This window comes from Canis lupus, chromosome 2 (assembly GCF_048164855.1).
Source record: "Canis lupus baileyi chromosome 2, mCanLup2.hap1, whole genome shotgun sequence".
Taxonomy (NCBI): Eukaryota; Metazoa; Chordata; class Mammalia; order Carnivora; family Canidae; genus Canis; species Canis lupus.
The window spans coordinates 57,271,462-57,294,365 of NC_132839.1; the positions used below are offsets into that span (position 1 = coordinate 57,271,462).

At 42.5% G+C, this 22,904-nt stretch overlaps 1 protein-coding gene across 3 annotated transcripts in view; it reads left to right on the top strand.

Annotated features, from left to right (window-relative positions):
- The window catches only part of EFL1 (elongation factor like GTPase 1), a 120,168-nt gene that overhangs the window by 86,634 nt on the left and 10,630 nt on the right, over positions 1-22,904 (top strand). For all 3 annotated transcript variants that reach the window (XM_072801648.1, XM_072801656.1, XM_072801665.1), the window contains 3 exons: positions 310-441; positions 4,947-5,094; positions 13,273-14,255. In XM_072801648.1, coding sequence (XP_072657749.1) covers positions 310-441; positions 4,947-5,094; positions 13,273-14,255 — 1,263 coding nt within the window. The remainder of the gene's footprint in view (positions 1-309; positions 442-4,946; positions 5,095-13,272; positions 14,256-22,904) is intronic.

Here is a 22,904-nt window from a genome sequence, read left to right on the forward strand (position 1 = left end):
ATTCGAAATCATCAGTATTTTCAGACATGTATTTGGACGTGATCACTTCTGTGGTCAAAGTAGAGATGTGTTAGCCCAGTTTGATATACCACATGATTTGTGCGTCTGGAAGCCAGTGGCCAGCAGAATTCCTGTCTGTTTATCAGCAGTTAAATAGTATCCATGGGTGCTGGTCGGCCTCGTTCCTTGCAACATCTTTAAGTGTTTTTCCTCAGCAATGTATACACTGGGTTGATGGTCTTATTTTTCTGACGTAAATTCAGAACCCATCACCCTTTACTGATCACATGGATCTTTTCCTCCCTGCAGGCATCGGGGGCCTTCAGGACTTGGTGCTGAAGTCAGCAACACTGTGCAGTGTGCCATCTTGCCCGCCGTTCATACCGCTCAACTTCGAGGCCACCCCTATTGTGAGGGTTGCTGTTGAACCGAAACACCCAAGTAAGATGACTTCATTTTTAAAAGCCTGTAATGTTCATTACACTTTGTAAATGCATGGATTTCATACTTGACTCCTCACTATTTGTTTCATAAGTATGCTGTGAATTCTCATTCAGGTGCATAATAGAAGGAGTCCTCCCCCCACCCTGCCATCAGGCCACACATTCTGCCAGTTCTCCAAAGGGAATCTGACCTCTGCCTTAGGAACATGGTGTACTTAGGCACCTTTGTTCCCTGAGAAACTGGGTCTGTCTGTCCGGCAGAGACCAGGGCATCTCTGCACCCTCACAGCCCTGGCACGGGGGGGCCCTTCCCTCTAGGTTTGCTAGATTATCTGGACACGGAGCATTTCCTGCCTGTTTAGAAGCATGTCCTGCCCCACCCACATATGCCAGATTATGTCCTGACTGGTGCTTAGTCTTTGGCTTCTAGCATTTGCCTGAGCAGTCCTCAGTAACTCTTGTATGTAGTTTCCCATGGCATCGCTAACCCCAACTCTGCTGTTCCCAGTGCTTGGTGGTAGGTCAGGGAACCTCCAGGCTGTGCTCAGGGACCCAAAGGACAAGCACTGTGAAGTGGTAGATCTCTGCCGAGGTAGAGGATGGTCCCGTTGTCCTTGCATGGCTGTACGCCTCCTCGCCCCAAAACTTGGGCCTTCCGAAAGCTTATCTCTGCCTCAAGTTCTACCAGATAGCCTTGGCATTGAGGCTCCCTGCATGCTAGAGCAGATACTTGGAGAACTGCATCTCTGACCTCTGGGCTCTGCCCTAGGAAACAGCCATCTTCGTTGGGCCCCAGGGATACAGCCTCCTTTCTGGGCTGTCATTGGAGACGACCAGCGTGTGGTGACTGACTGCATGGACTTACCCTATTCTATCTAACACCCGCTTCCTCTCTGTGCGCTTGTCCAGATCTTGGGCCCTCCTGGTTGGCTCTTCTCTTTCACTGCGGGTCTGGCTCTGGCTGTTGTCAGCTGCCTCCACCTCAGAAGTACATACAGTACAAGAAAGTTCAGTTTTATTGGAGTTGTGACATTTGAGTCTGGCAACCATAGCTTATTCTTGGGCCTTTCTAGTATTACTTAATTCTTCTCTATTCCATTTAGATCTAAACTTTTAAAACAGAGATTAAAGAAATAACTGATAATTCAAACCATGATGGTTTACTAGAAATTTATAATATTTGAAATCTGTTTGAGGGTTGTGTGCTGCCCTATGCTGTTGTCTCTGCCAAGTTAACTCCTAGCCCTGAAGGGAGCCGAACCAGCTTCTCTACAGCTTTGGCGGCAGGAGGAGAGGGACCCTGGTACCTCGCTCCTGCCCCCATTTTGTCTCCATCCCGTCCCATAGCAGACTCTCAGTAAGAGTGATTTCCTCTCCATAAATGAGGCGATGGAATAAATAGAAAGACTTAAGGATGATCCATCTGGATGCTAGGGTTTCCCTCATATGTGTTTCATTAGAATGTACTAGGTAAAAAAGAAACTAAGATGATTTAGAAGGAGCACCCAATTCTCATAATTTTAAAGAGTGTTGCTCCTTTTTCCCAACAGATGTATTGTTTTTGCTGGATTTACTGTGCATGTTACTGACTGTAACTGAGGTGCCCCATTCCCACACTTCTGTGTCCGAATTTTATACCCACTGTTCTGTCTTCTTGCTGTTGTTACAAGGCCCACATCTCATTACACACTGAGGATGTGTGAGAACACTTCTCCCAATGCTGTCCTCACCCCGTGAGCCCTCGGGGACAGTGACTCCCCGAGGAGTCCCCTGTGTTTACTGTGTCCTAGTCTCTTGTGCCCCTCCTCACTGTGGCGCAGAGCTCCATTCTCCGTGGATGATGTGTGCCAACTGTTGTGGTGTCCACCCTCCTGTACCCAGACTTCCCAGTGACACTGCCCCTGAGAACCACCAGGTGGATGTGCTATTTATTTCTGAGCAGAACAGGCCATTTTTTCTTTTTCTTTTTTTTTTTTTTTTTCAGGCCGTTTTTTCTTGTTCATACTCACAAACTGGGTTGACTAATCTACAAGACAGCCTCTTTCTCACTTTCAGCATAGGTAATTCTGAGCACTTGTTCATCCACTTTTCTTTTTCTGATTTCTGAAGCTGGAGTTAGGATACCATGGTGACCACCTCTCAGTTCTGTATCCACAGGGTCCTCCTAAGATCAGACACCCCAGTACAAAACAGTGTAGACATCCCACAACCAGTACATCCTCTTCCTCATTACTCCATGCCACACACTAAGGATTTTACATTGACTGTTTTATTTAATCCTCTCATTAGCCCTGTGCTGTGTTATCCCCATCTTCATGAGAGGTAAACTGAGGCTTACACTAACTCTTGCCCAAGGCTCTACAGGGAGTAGTCAGTGCCCTGTGGCACAGCATGGCAGCTGCTGTCAGCCAGTAGTCCAGCACCCTGACATGGGGGCTGAGTGCTTGTGTGGCTGAGGCTTGGGGGTCACACAGCACTTAGGCTCACTCTGGCCCACATGGGCCCATAAGGACTGCCGGGAGGTGAGGACAGCTGGGCTATCATAGAGATGGCTGCCACAGAGACACTTTGTTGTTTTTGAAATCTTGTCCTGACACAGGACTGTGATACAGTCATCCAAGGATCTGCTTGTAGTGTCTATTGACTTCAGCCCATCACTTTAAATGGGCCTCACCACTAGGAAAGACACCTCAAAACTGTGTGGTCCAGATGGAAGAAATAGATCATGGGCTGCCTTTGCTAGCTCACAGTGTCTGTTTTAAAACCCAGTCAGCAGTTTACACACAAAGATTTCCTTTAAATCCAGATAGTATTTGTCATCATCTCAGGATTTTTTTTACAGTATTAAAAGATGTTGGTTTTTTATCTTTAACAGATCATTTGGAAGATTTTTAAGCAGGTTAGGAAAATCAACTTCCAGATTTTAAGAGGTTAAATCAACGTTGTTTTTGCCAACAAAATGACTATCATTGTAAATAAACATTTTCAAACATCTAATTTCAAAATGTCTCCATATTCCAAGTTTTATTTTGAGAAAGTTTCTTCTTTATTGTTAAACTGTCACCTTTACTATGAAGAGATAGATTTAAGTGTATTTGCTTTCTTTTTTTTAAAAAAAAGAATTTGTAATTTGGCTAATGGGGAGCTGATGGAAAGCTCTTTTGTTTATTTTTTTATTGATTCCTCTGTGCTTTGTGTTATTTGTGTCATCAGTGGTCTTTTTGCAGGAATGCTTTTCAGCCATGCTTCAAATTCTATGAAACTTAAGTTAACACTAGGTAATGCCCGTGAGTCCACTTAATGAGGCAGAGGAAGACACAGTATACTTTGAGGGAACAAATGAGACCGAGTCTGGTAGCCCCATGCACAGTGGGGTCCTCTTATTGCATGCATCCCATGTGTGGTTCATGGCTGCCTGGCTTTGCGGGGGGCTGACACCTGTCCCGCATGCTTCAAAGCCCATGGTTCTGGGACCTTGACATAAGTCCTTAGGTTCTCCATACCTGCCTCCTCATCCATAAAACAAGAACAGTACTCATTTCTGCCACATAGTTAATGAGCTTGTCTCTATGAAGTACTTGTGTCATGTCACTAGCTAATATGAAGTATTATCATTAGAAAAGCTTTATTTCAGAACCAAGTAGATATGGATAAATAAATAGCCATGGAATAGACATACTGAAAACTACTGATGGCAGAAAGTTCCTGTGGCTTTGTTTGCTTGGCATGTTGAAAACCAAGCATTGAGGAATGGTAGAGGCTTTCCTTCAAGTGCAGAAGCGAAACCAGGCTGCATAGAAATGCCTTCAAGACTGGAGTCTCTACTTAAATGAACAGTAGCTGCTGAGCAAGCAGGAAGATGTGAAAGAGTGGCCAAGCCCACGATATGGACCAGAATCCTGGCCATGGCCTCAGCTCCCACAGACCATACGGGAAAGCTGCCGCATGCCAGAAGCACAGGCAGCAGGGAATACAGAAGGTGCCCATGGCTCAGTGGGCACAGTGGCCTCGACCCATGAGACAGCTTTCTTCTAAAACACAGTTTTGTCAAGAGCCTCAGGGTGATCATTTTACATGTGTGGCTCTACTGCAGTTTCTTGAATACCATGTGAAGTGGGGTTTTGTTGTCATTATTTGCTGATTTGTTGATTTTAACTCTTCTTTGGGGAAGAGCTCTATTACATTTTAGGTAGAGAGTATGTACTTCTGTAATACAATTTAGGTGGATTTACACATACAGTGGTGGTAGTTTGTATTTGCCGAGCATTTGAAGAAGTGGTATAGACCAGCTTTGGGAGTCTTGACGGTAAGCTTCTGAGTGTTTCATGTTAGTGCTCTGTACTCAAATGAGCAGAAGTCAGTTTTCTTCACATTGCTGCATGATTTGGAAGAGTTATTTTAAGACTTTCATTATACTTTTCCTTTCAGTGTCCATGGACACCGTCTTGAGGTTTGATGAGTCCTTATGCTGCTCTTAATCAGCACTTCATTCTATTAACCTAGGTGAAATGCCTCAGCTCGTCAGAGGAATGAAACTCTTAAACCAGGCTGACCCCTGTGTCCAGATCTTAATTCAAGAAACAGGAGAGCACGTCTTAGTGACAGCAGGGGAGGTCCACCTTCAGCGGTGCCTGGATGACTTGAAAGAAAGGTAGGATGGTGGTGGGCCAGCATAGCCCCCAAGTCATTGGGGGGCAATGGGTCCTGAACCAGGGGGACTTTGTGGCTTGTTTTTGGAGAAAAATGAAATGCCCTCAATTCAAACATGAACTGTTACTGTGCTGTCAGATTGTAGACTAGGTTTTTAATGACTGACCATTTACTTCTGGACTTGAATACTCTAACATTGTTAAGCTTAAGTCATAAAATATCTCTACACATCCGTATTTTCCTGTAGGTGCACACACACACACAGCATGTCAGGGCAACAGAATGACGTCATACATTGTGAGCTCAGGGGCCACTGAGACAGAGTTCTCTCCTTCCTGATGGAGTCTGTGCGAGGTACACCTTGAGGGGATCTGTTTCTCCATCCTGGTGGTGATGCCTTTTAGGAAGTAGGCATCCCAGACCACTTTTTATAAATAACACTTTTCCTCTTTATTCCCAAGCCAACGTGTGTTTATTATAGCAATTAGGAAAAGCCAGAAGGATGAAAAGAACCACTCACTTACATTTGGGCTCTCAAACCTGCAGCCTGTTCTGTGCACATTCTCATATATACGGACATCTACATATGCGCAGCTCTGATTTGGTTACATTAACTTCAGAGGTGTTATTTCTGGCTCACCAGGTGCCATATATTGCTGGCATATTTTTTAGGCTTCTGATCTACATTATCCTTAGGAAAGGCTGATAGAGTTTACACTGTAGCCAGCAAAAAGTATTTGAAAGTGCCTCTTTTCCCAAATTTTCGTCAACCCTGTATATTTTTTTTAAATTCACCAGTCTGGAAGACGGCTAAGATGTTCACTGTTAATAAAGACATTTTCCATGCTATTGAAACATTTCTTTCTGTATTTCTTGGCCATTCATTTTTCTTCTTTGATGAACTGCCTTGTCATGGCCTTCCTTCCTCTTATTTTTAAAATTTTGGAGGGCTGTGATGATTGTAATGATAATTATAAATAATCAACATAATTATATACTAAATATTACATGCCAGTCACTGTATTAAACACTGTCTCATTTAATCCTTATGATGAGCCAGTCACATTGATAGTAGTACACCAACTATTACTACTCCTGCTACGATACTACTACTAAAATATTCCTGCTGTAGTATTCCTGCTACAGTTGTCCTGCTACTCCTGATAATGGAATAGCATGAAAACAGCTGCTCTGCAGCACCATCCTGGGGATGTTGTAAAATCTCCTGCTGGAGGAGGAGTTTCCTCAGCTCTGTTCTCTAGTTTAAATGATGTTGTGGCTTATTCCTTCTTTAAATGGTTTTATAGCCATGATTAGCACAAAACTGGAAGGCAGATCTTCCATCTCCTCAATATTGATAACATTTTCTTACAATTTCTGAAGGTTATAGTATCAGGTTAGAGAATTCTGCTAATTGGATAAATCTTAAAGTATATTTAAAAAATAATAGTTCTCAAGAGGGTTTTTTTTTTTTAAACCATTGAAATGTTATGTTAGTTTTTGGGGTCTTTGAACTAAATTATTTTCTCTTTTCATACTCTGTTGCCAATTAAAATTCAGGTTAAATAACCTTACATTTCTCAGGCCATTAACTCCTCTTTTAAAAAAAAAAAAAAAAAAAAAAAGATGCTTTTCGGCACTTAGAATTACATTTCAAATACTGTTTTCCCATAAACCTAAAGTTAATTTAATTGACTATTACTTATTTGTATCTTTGTTTAGTCTTTTTTAATTTTCCTCTTCATGGCTTTCATATGGGTACTTTTTTTTTTTTTCTTTTTTTTTTTCTTTTTTTTTTTTTTTTATCTCAGGAGAAAAGAACTATAGTTTACAATAAAAGAAATTTGTTTTTAAAAAATATGCCCTTAACATAGCATTAAAATACTTTAATGCATCAGTTTATTTTGGAAACTACTCTATGTAAACCTTTTTAGAAAATATCCAAATACCTGAAAATAAGTTAGACTTACATTGAATGAGGCTAACAAAAGCAAAAACATATCTACTTTTCAAAAAATATATACTGTTTTAATAAGATACTTGATAAATTCTGAATTGTTTATTATCTTCTTCTCCTAAAAATTCGTTTCTGAAAGTGAGGACACCAACCCCCTTCAAAAGAAAACACAAATAATCTCTGTGTGGCCCCTGGTGTGACAGAGAAATAATGCTCAAGTTCATTGTTTACTGCCCCTTGTCAAAGAGGAGACCAGGAGCCCAAGTAGGGAGGGATAGTTAGCAGGGAAGACTAAGCATTGGAGAGGATAATGGATGGATCCTCCAGGACCCTGTGAGGCAGAGTTCTGTTACGTGCCCCATGGGGACCCCGAGTAACTGCGTCAGCTGGTATTGACTACAGGTCACTGTATCTTTAAGTCCCTCGTGGCGTGTCGGAGTTTAGGGCACCTTGATGAATCAGGTGCTAGGTGCTAGCTTGTCCCAGGCCAAGAAACAGAAGAGAATATTATAAGCAGTATTATGCCAATAAATTTTAAAGGAAATGGACCAAGTCCTAGAAAAATCTGACCCATGAAAAAATAGAAAGCCTGATAGTCCTATAACTATCAAAAGAATTCAAAGTTGGAATTACATTAAACATATCAGTCAAGGGGCACCTGAGTGGTTCAGTCAGTTAAGCGTCTGCCTTTGGCTCAATCATAATCTCAGGGTCCTGGCGTCGAGCCTCCAGTGGGGCTCCCTGTTCAGTCAAGAGACTGCTTCTCCCTCTGCCCCTCCCTCTGCTTATGCTCTCTCCTTCCCTCTCTCTCCCTCTGTCTCTCAAATAAATAAACCAAATCTTTATTTAAAAAAATATACCAATGAATGTGTCTTTACCAGATTAACAGAAAAAAGAGAGAAATCATCTCAGTGGACAAAGGAAAAACATTTTTTTTTTTAAGGAAAAACATTTAATAAAGTTCAGCATTCATGCATGATCAAAACTCATAGCAAACTAGGAATAGAAGGGAATTTCCTTAAACTGATAAAGAGTATCTTCAGAATAACTATAGCAAACATGTACTTACTGGATGAAATTTTTGAAAGCTTTCTTTTGTGATCAGAAATAAGACAAGGGTACCTCCTTTTACAAGTTCTGTTTAGCATTATATTATCCGTCTTGGGCAGCATTATAAAGAATAAAAAATGAAGGGTATGGGAATTGAAAGAGAAAAATTAAAACCATTACTGTTTGTACATGATATTATCGTGTACTAATAATCCAGAAGAATCTACAGAAACTGTTAGGATTAGAAAGTAAATACAGCAGAGTTGCTCTATTCAAGATTAATATGCAAAATCTATTGCATTTCTATATACCATTAGTAAACAGAAAATGAAAATTATTTTAAGGTTACTATTTATAGTAACAAAACTATTAAATACCCAGGAATAAAATGTACTCATATATAGGCCCTCTGTGCAAAACTTATAAAGCACGAAAGAAAGTATCTTTATGGCTTTAAAAAGTTAATATTATAATGATATCAGCTTTCCCCAAACTGATTATATATTCATAGCAGTCCCAATCAAAATCCTGCTAACTGCATGTGTTTGCAGAGCTTGGCAAGTTGATTCTGAAGTTTGTGTGGAGATACAAAGGGCCAGTAATGACCAAAACCCTTTAAAAAAGTATAACAAGGTGCAAGTTCTTACTGCACTCACTGGAAATCAAAACTTATTTTAAAGCTACAGAAGTAGGCTCTGTGCTGTTGACACAAGGATAGATGGATGGGTGGGTAGACTCTCACAGAGCATAGAAATGAGGGGTACAGCGGAACAGTGGGAAGGCTGCAGATGGGGCTGGCAGCTCAGGCCTCTGAACTCCTGACATCCTGAACTCAGACATTTATTCCAGGTATATAGTAGTGTGGAAGGCAAAATCATAAAGTACCTAGAATATGGGAAAATATCTTCGAGGCCTCAGGATAGAGCAAAGCTTCTTAAATATAGTGTTAAATGCATAAATGACAAAGTGAAGTTTAATCATCAGAAGATACTATGAAGAGTAAGAAGGTAAGCCACAGGGTTGGAGAGCACATTTGTAATACGTGCAATAAACAAAGGACTTAAAGTCCCAATGTATAAAGAATTCCAAGAGAGGAATTCATTCAAGAGGCAACAATCCCTAGAAATTGGAACAAAGACTTGAACAGGTGCTTTACATAACAGAAGTCTACAGACCAATAAATACATGAAAAGATACATGAAATGAAACAAAATTAAAACCAAAGTGAGATACCTCATACCCACCAGAGTGGTTGAAATTTAAAAGTGACAGTATCAGATGGTGGCAGAGATAGGCAGTAGGAATTCACTTACATAACTAGTGGGAATGTGAATTGGTATAACTACTTTGGAATACAATTCCATACTATGTACTCAGGTAGGATGTAGGTATTTCCTGTGGCTTGGCAAACCTACTCCTGTTTCTAGTCTAAGGATACTTAACACAAAGTTTGACAAACGTGCATAATGAATATTCATAGCAACAAACATTTTAATAGCCCAAGACTGAAAACAACTCAAACAGCACAGTGGGTAAATAAATTTTGATATTTTCTTACCATGAAATTCTGTAATCTCAGTGAACAAGCTAACAAGCGAACATGGAGAAATCTCACAACATAATCCTGAGCCAAAGAACCCAACTGAAAAAACAAAATTCAATTCTGTTTATACATATAGCACAAGAAAGCAGAGCAGATTGAACTAAAGTATGGGGGTTCCAGGTTCACGTGATAAAAAGAATTTTAAAGAAAGGACGACAGTAGAACTCAGGATGGACTTGGAGGAAATTCTGACAGGTCCTGACAGCGAATAGTCTTGACTTGAGTGGTTGTTTACGTGGGTCAGTCACAAGTTGTTTACATGTCGTCAGTCACAGATCAGTAGATGTTTGTTTGGTCACCTGTCCTATAGGACTATAGAATTTTAGAGTATTTTAGCCCTCATGGGACAGAACCTGCCTTCTAATACATAAGCTTCCTTTTCAGCTCACACACATTTTCAGGAATATATTATGCGCAGGAGCGGGAGGTAGGGGACAGTCTGTCTTGTCCAGGCCAGAGAAACTGTCAGTGTTCTAAGTGTCCAGAGCTCAAGGAAGTACCGGTCAGAGACCACAAGACCTCCAGGTGGTGGTGGTCAGGGTGACAGGAAACTGCAGGAAGTTACTGGGGTGTCTGAGCCTGCTGCATCTTCTTTGAAGTAATGGTGGCTCTGCATTCCCGGGATTTGAAGAGCCTTTGATCCCAAGGGGCTTTGCAGGTGTGACCATCCTGTGCACAGTCCCACTTCCATGGCGTGGTTTTCATCAATCTCATAAATGATTCCTGTAGAGACTTCCTGGGACCCTCCGAAACTTGAAGGCTAGTCTGACACACAGCACCTCACAACACGAGGAAAAGGGGGTGATGTCATAGATGTGGCACTCATTATCTTAGTAGCTGTGCAGTGATTTTCTGGAATGTTCTAAAAACAGTGTTTTTTCTCAAAATAATGATAATTTAAAAAATATTTTCCTATTTCTGAGATTGCTAAATGCTTTCCTTTTTTAAAAAAATCAGAAAAGGGTATTAAAATTTTATTGAATGCTAAGCATTTTTACAGATGGTTACATAGATTGATTACTTTATTTGGCATTTTTAATATGCTATATTATTTTAACAGATCTCTTAATACAAATAAATTTTTATACCCTGTGATAAAAGCTACTTAGTGTTGTGGTGAAGTATTCCTTTGATGTGCTATTTAACTTTCAGTGTAGTATAACTGGAAAAAGAATGGATTCTGGGGTCAGACCTAAATTTGGGTCCTTGGTCCTCTACTGACTAGCTCTGGGACTTTGGGGGTGTGGCTTAATGTTTCTTACTTCTGTAGAAAATGAGGATAATACTAAAGATATAATACATGTAAAACATTTAGCACAGTGCCTCATACATAGTAAATGACTATTTAAAAAAAAACACATATATCCTTTTTTCTCACCGTTATTTTAGACTTTATATTTGAATTCTTAAGATTGAACTGCAGGTTTGTCTGTGTAGTTCAAATATTAAAGTATATTTTATTATTTTCTTAACACATGAAAATGTATGGGGCATGTCCTGGTGTACATAGAGGGCACCAAATGCATGTTGATGATGACTTCAGCTATAATTTTTATATTAGCCACAATACCTTGAATAAAGTAGTACTTTTGAGTTTTTTATTTTAATTCCAGTGTAACTAATATACAGTGGGTTTATTTTAAAAGATTTTATTTATTCATTCACGAGAGACACAGAGGGAGAGGCAGAGACATAGGCAAAGGGAGAAGCAGACTCCCTGTAGGGAGCCGGATATGGGACTTGATCCCTGGACCCCAGGATCATGACCTGAACCAAAGGCAGATGCTCAACCACTGAGCTACCCAGGGGCCCCCTAATATATAGTGTTATATTATTCAGGTGTATAATATAGTAGTTCGGTTCCATACATTACCCAGTACTCATTGTAAGTGTACTCTTAATCCCCATCACCTATTTCACAAAGCATATATTTTTCTTATTTTTTTCATTTTTCGTTTTTTTTTTTTTTTTTTTTTTTTTTTTTTTTAGAGATAGAGGGAGAGGCAGAGAGAAAGTCCCAAGCAGGCTCCATGCTCAGTGCCAAGCCCAGCACAGGGCTCAGTCTCACAACCCTGAGATCATGACCTGAGCCAAAATTTAAAGTCGGCTGCTTAAGTGACTGAGCCACCTGGGTGCCCCTCACAAAGTATATTTTAAATTAATGCAAAGTCAAGAAAACATCCCTTACATATTCTGTAACAGTAAGAACAGTGAATCATAACAGCATTGAAATAAGCTAATCCTTGAAGGTGAACACATTCCCTGGCAAAACCAAAACCTTTCTTGAAAATAATGTTTTTTTACATTATTTTCTTCCACACTTTATGGTATATTCAGGTTCCATATTCTGAAATCAGTTAGGTTCAATTTTTACCAATTTTGATAACATGCTGTTTTTAGAAAACCATCCATTTATTGAGTTTTCAAATTTAATCAAAAAGAATAAAATCAGATAAACCAAATACCTGCCTAGATCCACAGAATGTGGATAAACTTTTATGTTTAGTGTTTAGTTTTCTTACTGAATAAGAAATGTTCAATATTCTTATTGAATAACATTTCCCAGAGAAAAGCATTGTTCTGCAATCCCAAAATTTCATATAACATGTATATGTGAGCACATACATGTTTGTATGTCCATTGATCTGTATATCCATCCATCCACTGCCAGTGGCAGACATAGAGCAGACCAGAGCCTTGATGTTACCTGAGAGTGAACTAGATAGAAAAGAAGAGAAAAATTGCATGGTTCTTTGTCATCACATTCAATCCACACCAATTTCTCTGAATCCCCTCTCTGCAAATTCATGATTCATTTGGAAAAAAATGCAGCATGAAACTAAACCTCATGACATGTGGAAAAGGGGCTTTCTGAACATGGTACCAGACTACGGTCCAAGACCCGCGCTGGCCAATACAGTAGCCACAGGCTACGTGGGGCTATTTCAGATTAAAGTTAAGTAGAATTAAAACTTCGGTTCCTCAGTCACATCAGCCACATATCACATGCTCAGTAGCTACGTGTGGCTATTTAAATTTAATTAAATAAAGCCTCATCTCCCCAGTTGCACACTCCTGCATCATGCTAGCCTTGCCATGAGCCTCACTATCAAAGCCAGATATGTTGCCAGCACTTGACAAGGTGTCCTTAAGTTCTGATATTCTTTGTTCAGAGTTATAATCATGGAGCTTTTCTTCTCCAGGTTCTTAAATTGGCAAATATTATTTTAAAGAATTCATATGTCAGATCTTACTAAAATATTTATTTTCCACTCAAAACATCTTTTTCTAAATAGATGGCTTATTTATTTTGAGTGAACAAAGCAGTGACATTCTTATATATGCACAGAACTCCCTGAAGATATGTCCCCATTAGAGGGAGTCCTTTCAATCCAAAATGAAAGCGGATTTTGAATTCTGATATGATGTACAGTACCGATCTTTCCTAGTAAATCACTTCTGTGTTTCTGTGTTTTTGCAGACTCTCCATTTTGTGATATTTCTACATGGGATTTTTGATGCCATTTTTTATTATATAACCTTGCTATTTCTTTTGAATTTGTCTGTAGGTTTGCTAGGATTCAAATCAGTGTATCTGAACCCATTATTCCATTCAGAGAAACAATCACCAAACCCCCAAAAGTTGACATGGTCAATGAAGAAATAGGCAAACAACAAAAAGTTGCAGTTATCCACCAAACAAAAGAAGATCAGAGCAAAATCCCTGAAGGAATTCAAGTTGACTCTGACGGGCTCATCACCATAACAACCCCCAATAAGCTTGCCACACTCAGTGTTCGAGCCATGCCCCTTCCAGAAGAAGTCACACAGATCCTGGAAGAAAATAGTGATTTGATTCGTTCTATGGAGCAGTTGACATCCTCTTTGAATGAGGGCAGACATAATCAGATGATGCACCAGAAGACCCAAGAAAAAATGTGGGAATTCAAAGGGAGACTAGAGCAGCACCTAACAGGGAGGAAATGGAGGAACACTGTTGACCAGATCTGGTCATTTGGCCCAAGGAAATGCGGGCCCAACATATTAGTAAATAAGAGTGAAGACTTTCAGAACTCAGTATGGACAGGCCCAGCCATCAAAGCTTCAAAAGAGACCAGTAGATACCGAGATTTTGGCAATAGCATCGTGAGTGGTTTCCAGCTAGCAACCCTCTCTGGCCCCATGTGTGAGGAGCCTCTCATGGGTGTCTGTTTCGTTCTGGAAAAATGGGACCTAAGTAAATTTGAGGAACAAGGGGCGAGTGATAAACACAATCCAGAGCAAAGAGACTTGGTGCAGGAGGGACAGGGGGGAGGAGAAGCCTGTTCCAGCAAAGGTGAAAACCAGGGACTCCAAGATGGCAGCCTTGAGCCCATGGAGAAGAAGACTTCCCAGAGAGGAGAGTCTTCACTCACTGACTGCTACGGACCCTTCTCAGGACAGCTCATCGCCACCATGAAGGAAGCCTGTCGCTATGCCCTGCAGGTGAAACCTCAGCGTCTGATGGCAGCAATGTACACGTGTGACATCATGGCCACCGGTGATGTTCTTGGTAAGAAGGGGCGAGTATGGTGAGGTCTCTGAGATCAGAAAACTCAAATGCACTTAATATTTTTTTTACAGAAGCTACATCATCATCTAGTTTACTAAAAGACTAAGGTCTTTGAAAGCCAGGCATCTTAAATACTAAAATTGTGATGGGGTGGTTGGGGGAGGAAACTTGATTACCCAAGGTCTTTTCATTTGCGGCACATAGACTCTTTTCTGTCATGAGAGGTCTGGTAAATGAGCTGTAAACTGCCCAGAAACATCACCACCCAAACCTGTGCAGTATTTTCTTTCTCAAGTGAGTAACCGTATCAGTCTGGGTAGCCAGAGTCTTCCTGGAAATGGTCAAAGAGGTGGGTGACATTCTTACACACCTAACACAGAAGGGCTTCTATAAATTATGGGTCCCTGTGGAAGAAGAAAATTGTTGGGGGCTTTATTCACCACTAAGCATTACCTTAAATCCCACTCTGATTTTTCCTCTCTGGAAGAAGATCCTCTGGGATCCCTGGAGACACAAGCCTTGGCATTTAGGAGCTGTTCTGACTTTTGACAGCTGGTACTTCTTGCTAAGACTTACTGTCTTCATCTGTAAGAAGTACAATAATCATTCACTGGAGGTAGGAAAGATTAACAGGAGAACACAGATTTGGGTTTCGAGCTGTGCCTGGCACGCGGCAGCTCTCCTGTGGGCCTGGAAGGGTGATAGGGAGCTGAGCGCTGGTTGGGAGAGTGGACCAAATTACTAGGTTTCCTCTAGGTCTGCGGCCCTTTGAGTCACTTTGTGGTTATCTTACATTCTTTTTGGTAAAGTTCTTCTGCTGATTCATTCCTAAAAGCAGCTATCTAAATTGTTAGGGCTTTTTTTCCCCAAAAGAAATGTATGCCTTTCTCCACAGCAGGGCTCTTATGATAGGGACTTAGCATCTGTAACAGTGTTTCAGAAACAGCTGGGTTACACAGTCACACGGATTTGGTGATGTGGGGCTGCTCAGAGCCCGTGTGTGCTGTGAATCACATCTGCGGGGGTGCCATGTAGTATACAATGTGCCTCGGCATTATTTGGGTCCAGTGTATCATTAGTAGCTGTGGAATCCATAGATTAGTTTGAGAAAACCAATCAAGGCCATTCCCAGATGTTATTCTCCATTTTCACCAAGAACTTTCTTAATTCATGAAGGCAGAGGTGGAGTTAGAATCAGGGACCCATGAAGGAGACCTGAGCTCCAACTTCTCTAACCCTGACAGATGCCACCTCAACTTGAATGCCTTTGTTGATGGGTGGCTCACAACCTGTTCCATGATGAGGCATCATCTTTCCTTTCTTGAGCAAAAGTCTTGTCTCCTGCTAGTTTCCAACCATGTGTGCCTCCTCCACACTGTGGCACGTTTGTTTTCTAGGTACGTCCTGGAGAAGACTCTCCAGAGCCTTCGGCTTGTTTTTTTGAGAAGATTTTCTGTGCCCTTTCGCTGTTCCATTGCCGTCTGTTGAGGCATACTTTACTTGCTCAGCATCCCTCTTAAAGCAGCCGTATGTGAACATAGCACCGCAGATACCATCTGACCGGCATGGAGCACAGACTTGCTCTCGCCTCCCCAATGTGACAGCACTCTCCTGATGACAGCGTTTAACAGTTGCATCCTGTCACTGACTCGTAGGGAGTCAAAATCAACCTCAACCTCGTTTCTTTTTAAAATAAGTTATATCTTCCCGCTTATTCTCCAGAAAGCAGAATCCAAATTTTGGTATTGACTAGGTCATAGAAAGTACATAGTCCCCACAGACAACTGTATTTAGTTATGAGTCAGCCAGATTTATACAATTCATTTTTCCCTTAGGTTTTATATAGATACACAATGCTTATAGGAAGGTTTTTACTGTTTGTTTGTTTTTAATGCCAAGACAAAGAAGTCCCAGCACCACAATCTTAACACAGATTCTTTTTTCATTTTTTTTCATGTGTCTTTTTTCATCTGCTGAGAACTGAAACTCTGTAAGCAGTGAACTGAATGTTTTGATGAAGTTAAGTTCCTTCATATCTATAGATTTCCCCTGATGATCAGCATACCAACCATATAAAAGAAGTAAGCGTAGGTTGATAAGCTATTGTGACACAGTCCATGATGTCCAGAGGCCTAACTCATGCTTGTATAAATATGCACAAATCTTTAATATTTTCTTAAAAATCTGCAGGGTTAGTTAGCATGTGGCTTCGTAGTCTGCAGCTTATACTGCAGGGGGTTTTCACCCCACTCCCCAGAGGTTCATTTGTTGGTAGATGCCTATCATCCATAGTTTCTCAGAAGGCCAAGTTCCTTCAGGAGCATGAGATCCAGAGACAGAATCCATGTACCTGCTCGTCAGCTTCTCTGCTGTCTTGAACGCGAGTGTTGTCTCTACGTGTGTGCCCCCCACTAAAGAGAGAGCAGGACACACAGATATGAGGAAGCCCTGCGTTCCGGCTCTTCTCTGTTGACACTGCACATGTTTCTCCTCACTGTGGGCCTGCCTCAGTCACTTTGAAGCTAACAGAGAAGACCCTTTGTGGTATCATTAGTTGGCACTGTGGTTTTGTCAGGATCGGCTTAACACTCTGGATGTGCTTCTATTACCTTTTCTTCTATCCACCGTGTGTGTCCTCTTAACGACAGTGAAAGTATCCCTTCCTTGACCCAAGGTTTATTTTGGAGCTACTGTTGTATTTGAGGGGTGGGGAGGATCTCTTCTCCTCTGTCTCTCACTGGGACTATTTGTGGTTGATATTTCAGACTCTTGTTACTCCTGAAAGGAATTTTATCTTGGAGTTTGTTATCCTAAAACTTGTCTTGTTCTGTTTCTTCTTGTATATGCGGTTGGGGAATCCTTCAAAAAGTCTGTGGTCCCCATACATCTGCGCCTGTCCTTCCTTCTCTTGCACTCCTACGATAGTGACAGGAGCACATATCTCTTCCTCAAGTTGCCGGCTCTCCTACGTTGTGTGTTTGGAGTAGCATTTGTCCTTCGCTTTCTGAGAAGACAGTTTTTCACATAACACGTGAAACCTGGATCAGCTGTTGGCATTTATCAGACTGAAACTCTGGGCAGACTGTCGAATCAGTGTGCCATGCCCGCTTCCCCTTTTCCTGTAGGAAATCACCACCAGGACCCTTCACAAGAGCAGACAGCCCTAGGACAGCCCCTTGAGATATCGCTGGGTTCCTGGCCTTTCTCTCCATCCTGGCGCTCTTCTTCACCTGGCCGTCAGGCTGCATTCTGGCACCTAGTGGGAGAGTTACACACACATCTCCATCCTCAGGGTTGTTTGCCCTCTTCTGTCTTAGGAGCAAAGTCAGTCTTTTCCTCCCCTCCACCTGGTACACCTTCCACTGCGCTGGCCTCTCTGCCCCCAGCAACACGGCTCCTGTGTGTGGGCTGGTCATTGCTCAGCCTCAGTCCCATCGTCCCTGGCTGGCCTAAGTGGCTGCCACATCTCCGCCTCACAAAGAAACTATTTTGATTTGGTCTGGAATTATTCCCTCCTGAATTAGTGTGAAGCTGCTTAGAGGGGAGGGTCTCCTTTCAAGTTCATTTTCCCATGGCTTTGAGGGGCTCTTGGGTAATGATAGCCATGCTCTAGTACCCAGCAGTATCCCTGCCTGGATATTCAGAGATCTTCCAGACTTTGCTGACCGATGCTTTAATTCTCCAAGAATTGACACAAGAAGAGTAAAAAGACAAGTTCAGGTCTTTTTTATTTAACAAAGTCAGTGTCCTTAGTCTCTCTTAAAAATGTAGTTCCTTCTACACAGATTGTTAAAGTATAGAAGTCTTTCTTTAAATAGATAAAATTGCTTATGGTCAGATTGGGACATTCTGTGGAAAAATAGTCATTTCAGAATCACTTTACCTGGGGAATGATCCCAAGAAAATGGCCTTCTTTACTTATAAACTCTATTTTCTCAGAGGTATGGTTCTGTTCTCGTTCTTTACCCATGAAAATTGTCTTTGATCTTATTTTTTTAAGACTTTTAAAAAATTTTACTTAATTTCTTTTTTTTTTTTGTAAATTTATTTTTTATTGGTGTTCAATTTGCCAACATATAGAATAACACCCAGTGCTCATCCCATCAAGTGCCCCCCTCAGTGCCCATCACCCAGTCACCCCACCCCCCGCCCACCTCCCCTTCTCCCACCCCTAGTTCGTTTCCCAGAGTTAGGAGTCTCTCATGTTCTGTCTCCCTTTCTGATATTTCCCACTCATTTTTTCTCCTTTCCCCTTTATTCCCTGTCACTATTTTTTATATTCCCCAAATGAATGAGACTATGTAATGTTTGTCCTTCTCCGATTGACTTATTTCACTCCGCATAATACCCTCCAGTTCCATCCACGTCAAAGCAAATGGTGGGTATTTGTCGTTTCTAATGGCTGAGCAGAAATCTCACAGAGGAAGACATAGACATGGCCAACAAGCACATGAGAAAATGCTCCACTTAATTTATTTCTTTGAGAGAGAGAGAGAGTGGGCATGAGAGACAGAGTGAGGAGGAGAGAGAAAAATCTCAAGTGGACTCTGCACTGAGCAGGAATCCTGATGCAATGCTCAATCCTATGACCCTGAGATCATGACCTCAGCCCCCAGAGTCAGCCGCTTAACTGACTGAGCCCCCCAGGCGTCTTTAACATTAACATTAGTGGAATTTGTTTGTGTTTTTAATTCCCACGTGGGTAGCAAGCTGTCTCTCTTTATATTCCTTCTTCTAACCTGGTAGCTTCTTTCATTCTTGGGTTCTCATTGTTTTTGTCTTTGGCAATAATTTCACGTATGAAAAATAACTTTTTCTGGTAGTTCTAGAGTTTTGTTTTTTTAGTTCTAGAGTTTTAATCACAGCAACAGCTATTGTAGTCCATCCTGTGTTTTCACCTATAGGGATAAATGCTCACATTGTGAGAACATGCATGCCTTAACATGTCAGAAACAGTCTTAATAAGTGTCACTGTTTACTTTTAAAAACCTTTCCTATTCCAAACTTGGAGTTCTTTCTACATTTCATCAGCATCTCATAATTCATTTCAACAAAAATGTACAGATATGTATGTATGCCTATGCTGTGTGAGATCCTGCTTTGAGAGATGAGTTGGGTGACAAAGCCTAACTGTAAAACAGGAAGTGCAACATGGTTGAATCCAGTGAATAAATATGGCCTTCCAGTGAAATTTTATGAGAAATTGGGATTAGGAAAATTCGAAACAGGGTAGACTTTTTGAAAGTGATAGTTCTTTGAAATGGGCTTTGATAGATGGAATAATTTTGAGTTGAGCAGCTAAGTGTGAAATTGGCTCTCTGTGTACCACAGACTAAAGACAGAGCCTACAGAAGACTGGTATCTACTTGGTAGATACCAAACTACTTACAGGAGCTTCTTTTCAGCATTCCCTCTAACCCTGGATGGCTGGTTGGTTGAAGCCAACTGTAAAACCTTGGATTTACCCATACTAACTGATGTCATGTTGAGTGTGTGTCCTTACCTAGTTACCCTGATTCTGTCCAAGTATCTCTTAGCCTTTCAGCATCCTGTCACCTTGGGATTTGATCCCCATGCCTTCTGAGCCTGTAAGCTGCTGGTGATCATCGTAAGGGCACGGAGCTGCAGTCAGAGCACTGGCGCGTCTTCCCAGGGTGGGGGCAACTGGTTGACATGCTTGTCCTATAAACTCGTGGCTGAATTCCTCTGTAGGCAAGCAGGCAGCCCACATTCCCCACAGTCCACAGCACCCTGCAGCGCATGTTTGGTGGAAGCCCGTCTGCATCCTGTCAACCACATTTGCTGGATTTAGCAGCCTGGTTGCTCTGTAACAAAAGGGAAAGAGGTTAGTGTGACCTGATTTATTAGAGTGAGAAGTGCCCACCAATTTTGCCATCTATGTGTTTTAATTGAAGTTACACTGCAAGGGCTGCCAACAATAACAGAAACCACAAGATGAAGAAAAATCTTCCTCCTTGGAGATCAACATGTCGTTTTCCACTTTCTTTTACAATCTTCATCCATAATACTACATTTTGCGTGGCTCTAACCTTATGGTAGCAGGAGTGTAATATTAGTTTTGCTTTTTGTATTTACTATTCATTTTATAAGCCCGCTTCCATGTGGCTACTCAGTATTCACAAAACTTCATTTTAACCTCTGCATAACATCCTATCAACTTGTTAGGCTATAATTTACTTCCCATCATCCCCAAATTGGAAATCTGCATTGTTTCCTGTTTGTTGACTGTAAGAGAAAACATTGCTGTGAACAGCTGCTTCCTTTCCTAAATACTGGAGGAAAAAAAAAAAAAATCATACCTTTAATTTCCAAACTTTCAGCTCGAATGATTGTAGAGTATACAGACCAGTCTTGCTGCCTATCACAGAAGAAAATATACATATAAGAACATATAATGAATGCATTTAGAGCAGAGTAGGTTCAGTGAAGCCCAAGTGGTGAAGAGATGATTTTCCTTGTTGTAGGATCCCATGAAAGATGGTGGTTCTAGATGGGCTTTAACTCATGAAAAGGACGTGACCATGGAGTGGGAGTAGGTGCATTGTAGGTAGAGTGGGGAGTGGGAGGACCTCAGGTGGCTGTGGTAGTGAGTGCTCCAGCTGTGCTCTGTGCTGCAGGGCCTGGATTCCCTGGGGCTTGACGTCCTGGGTTGCTACAGGCCACAGAGGGCCCTGAATTCGGGCTGAGAAATTCGTGGTGTAGTCATTCAAAGACCAGCTGTGACCAGACTGTTGTCATCGACTAAGCTTTTTGTTGCTGTGGTTTCCCTGGTGGGTGCTTGCTCTTGGTGCCTTGCATGCGGTACAGCGGGGTACACCGTGGCCTTTGGCGCATGGACAGGGGTCTCCTGTATCGTGGAGCAGACGTCTGGTTGAAGGGGAGCTGGAGTCACCACAGAGGCCACACAATGGTGAGTCCTCCTGGGTAAGGCAGCCATCATGGCTCTGTGAGAGCAGAGCCAGGGTTACAGGGTCCAAGCACTGGACACACCTGTCATAAAAGCCAAGTATCTTTGGAAGGTTCTATTTATAGCTATTTTCCCCTGTTCAGTGATCCATCACTGTGCCCCAGTTTCAGGATTTAGTTTTAGTGGAATTAAAATTGAATGGCTCAAAATTACACGATTAATTACATTCAGCCTCCATCTCAGTTATTGATCTGAGCCCGCTGGCATGACCCCCAAGGAAGGGGCCTCTGCAGTGTCTGCCCCTTGTGGTCTCCACTCCAGTTCACTCATCAGATCACCATCTCTCCCCCGCCCCCACCCTGCGCCTCGCTGTTTCGTATCTGCTTCTGTAAATCACCTACAGCTTTTCCTGCAACAAGCTAGCTGAGTCAAGGTTACGAAGGTTTTCTCCCCTCCTGGGAATCGCAGGCAGCTACATAGGGCATCTAGGGGACAGACCCTTGTTGTGCTGTGTCAAAGCTTCCAGACCATACCCAGAGTGCTATGTTCAGGTCTGGGCTCCAAATGTTGAGAGCAGGATGAGAGAGTCACAGTGGTACAGATAGGAAAGGGTTGGGATGGAAAAGTTGGAGGTGTTCAGGGTGGAGAGAGAGCCAATTATCTTCCAGGAGCTTATAGGCTGGTCTCCCTGTGAGAGAAGCTGGGGCTAACAGAAACCAGAGGGGAGCAGGTTTGGGGCTGGAGAGTGGCCCATGGGGGAGGGTGGCCCTGATGGGCTGGGCCTTGTGGGAGGAGGTAAGCTGCAGAGTGGTGAGCAGAATCTCTGTGGCAGCTGGGGTGGATCACGGTGACCCTTCCATTCCCCCTCTGACCTCTGTTCTGCTTCCCTACCGCAGATTGCTAGTCTGGATGACGGGTGGGGACTGTGTTTCATCCCGAGCATGCTGGCTTTGGAGGAGTTGGGGTGCACGTGGGGATGCCCTGGCAGTCACAGTCAGCGTGGGTGACCGCGGGGCCTAGCAAAGAACTGGTCTCAGCAGCTCAGGCACGGCCTCCCTAGCTTAACTCACACAAAAGATATGGATGGGCTCTCTGTGGGAAGTGTTCAGAGGAGCGATGGGAGCCTCGGCCAGTGGTCCTTGGGGCGTTGGTCCCTGGGTAGATGCTGCTGACAGTCAGAGGGCCAGGCTCTGAGGGTCGATGCTGATGCCAGAGAGAGCCGTCAGAGGTGTGGGCCAGCAGCTTCAGCCACGCAGAAATCATGAGAGGATGGGAAAGGACATTTGCCATCTGAAAGTGATGGTGGCGCGTCAGGGCAGCCATCGTTCTTCAGCCCAGGCTGCCGGTAGAGCCCGGGTGTTGAAGAAGTGAAAATCTGAGCACTCGGGAAACAGAAGAAAGGGAGCAGTGTGGGAGCTGGCGGGAGAGAAGGGGAGGCCGAGCCTTTCAGCACGAACAGAATTGCAATTTGCTTGTTTTTCCATTAAATCTGGAGATGAGGAAGACCCCTTAGAGTTTTTAGGGGTTTTTATTCCTAAGGCCACCACTGCCTGACACAAGGGCCTCCTGCCTTTTGTTTCCTTGGTCTTTCCTGATCACCACCACCAGGGGGATCTGAGTCCTCAGAGTTCGCAGGCAGAAGGCTGGCTCTGCGTCCTCAGTTCCTAGGGACGCATAAGCAGCTCTAGGTGGGCGCGGGTGCACCGGGTCAGCCCCCCCCC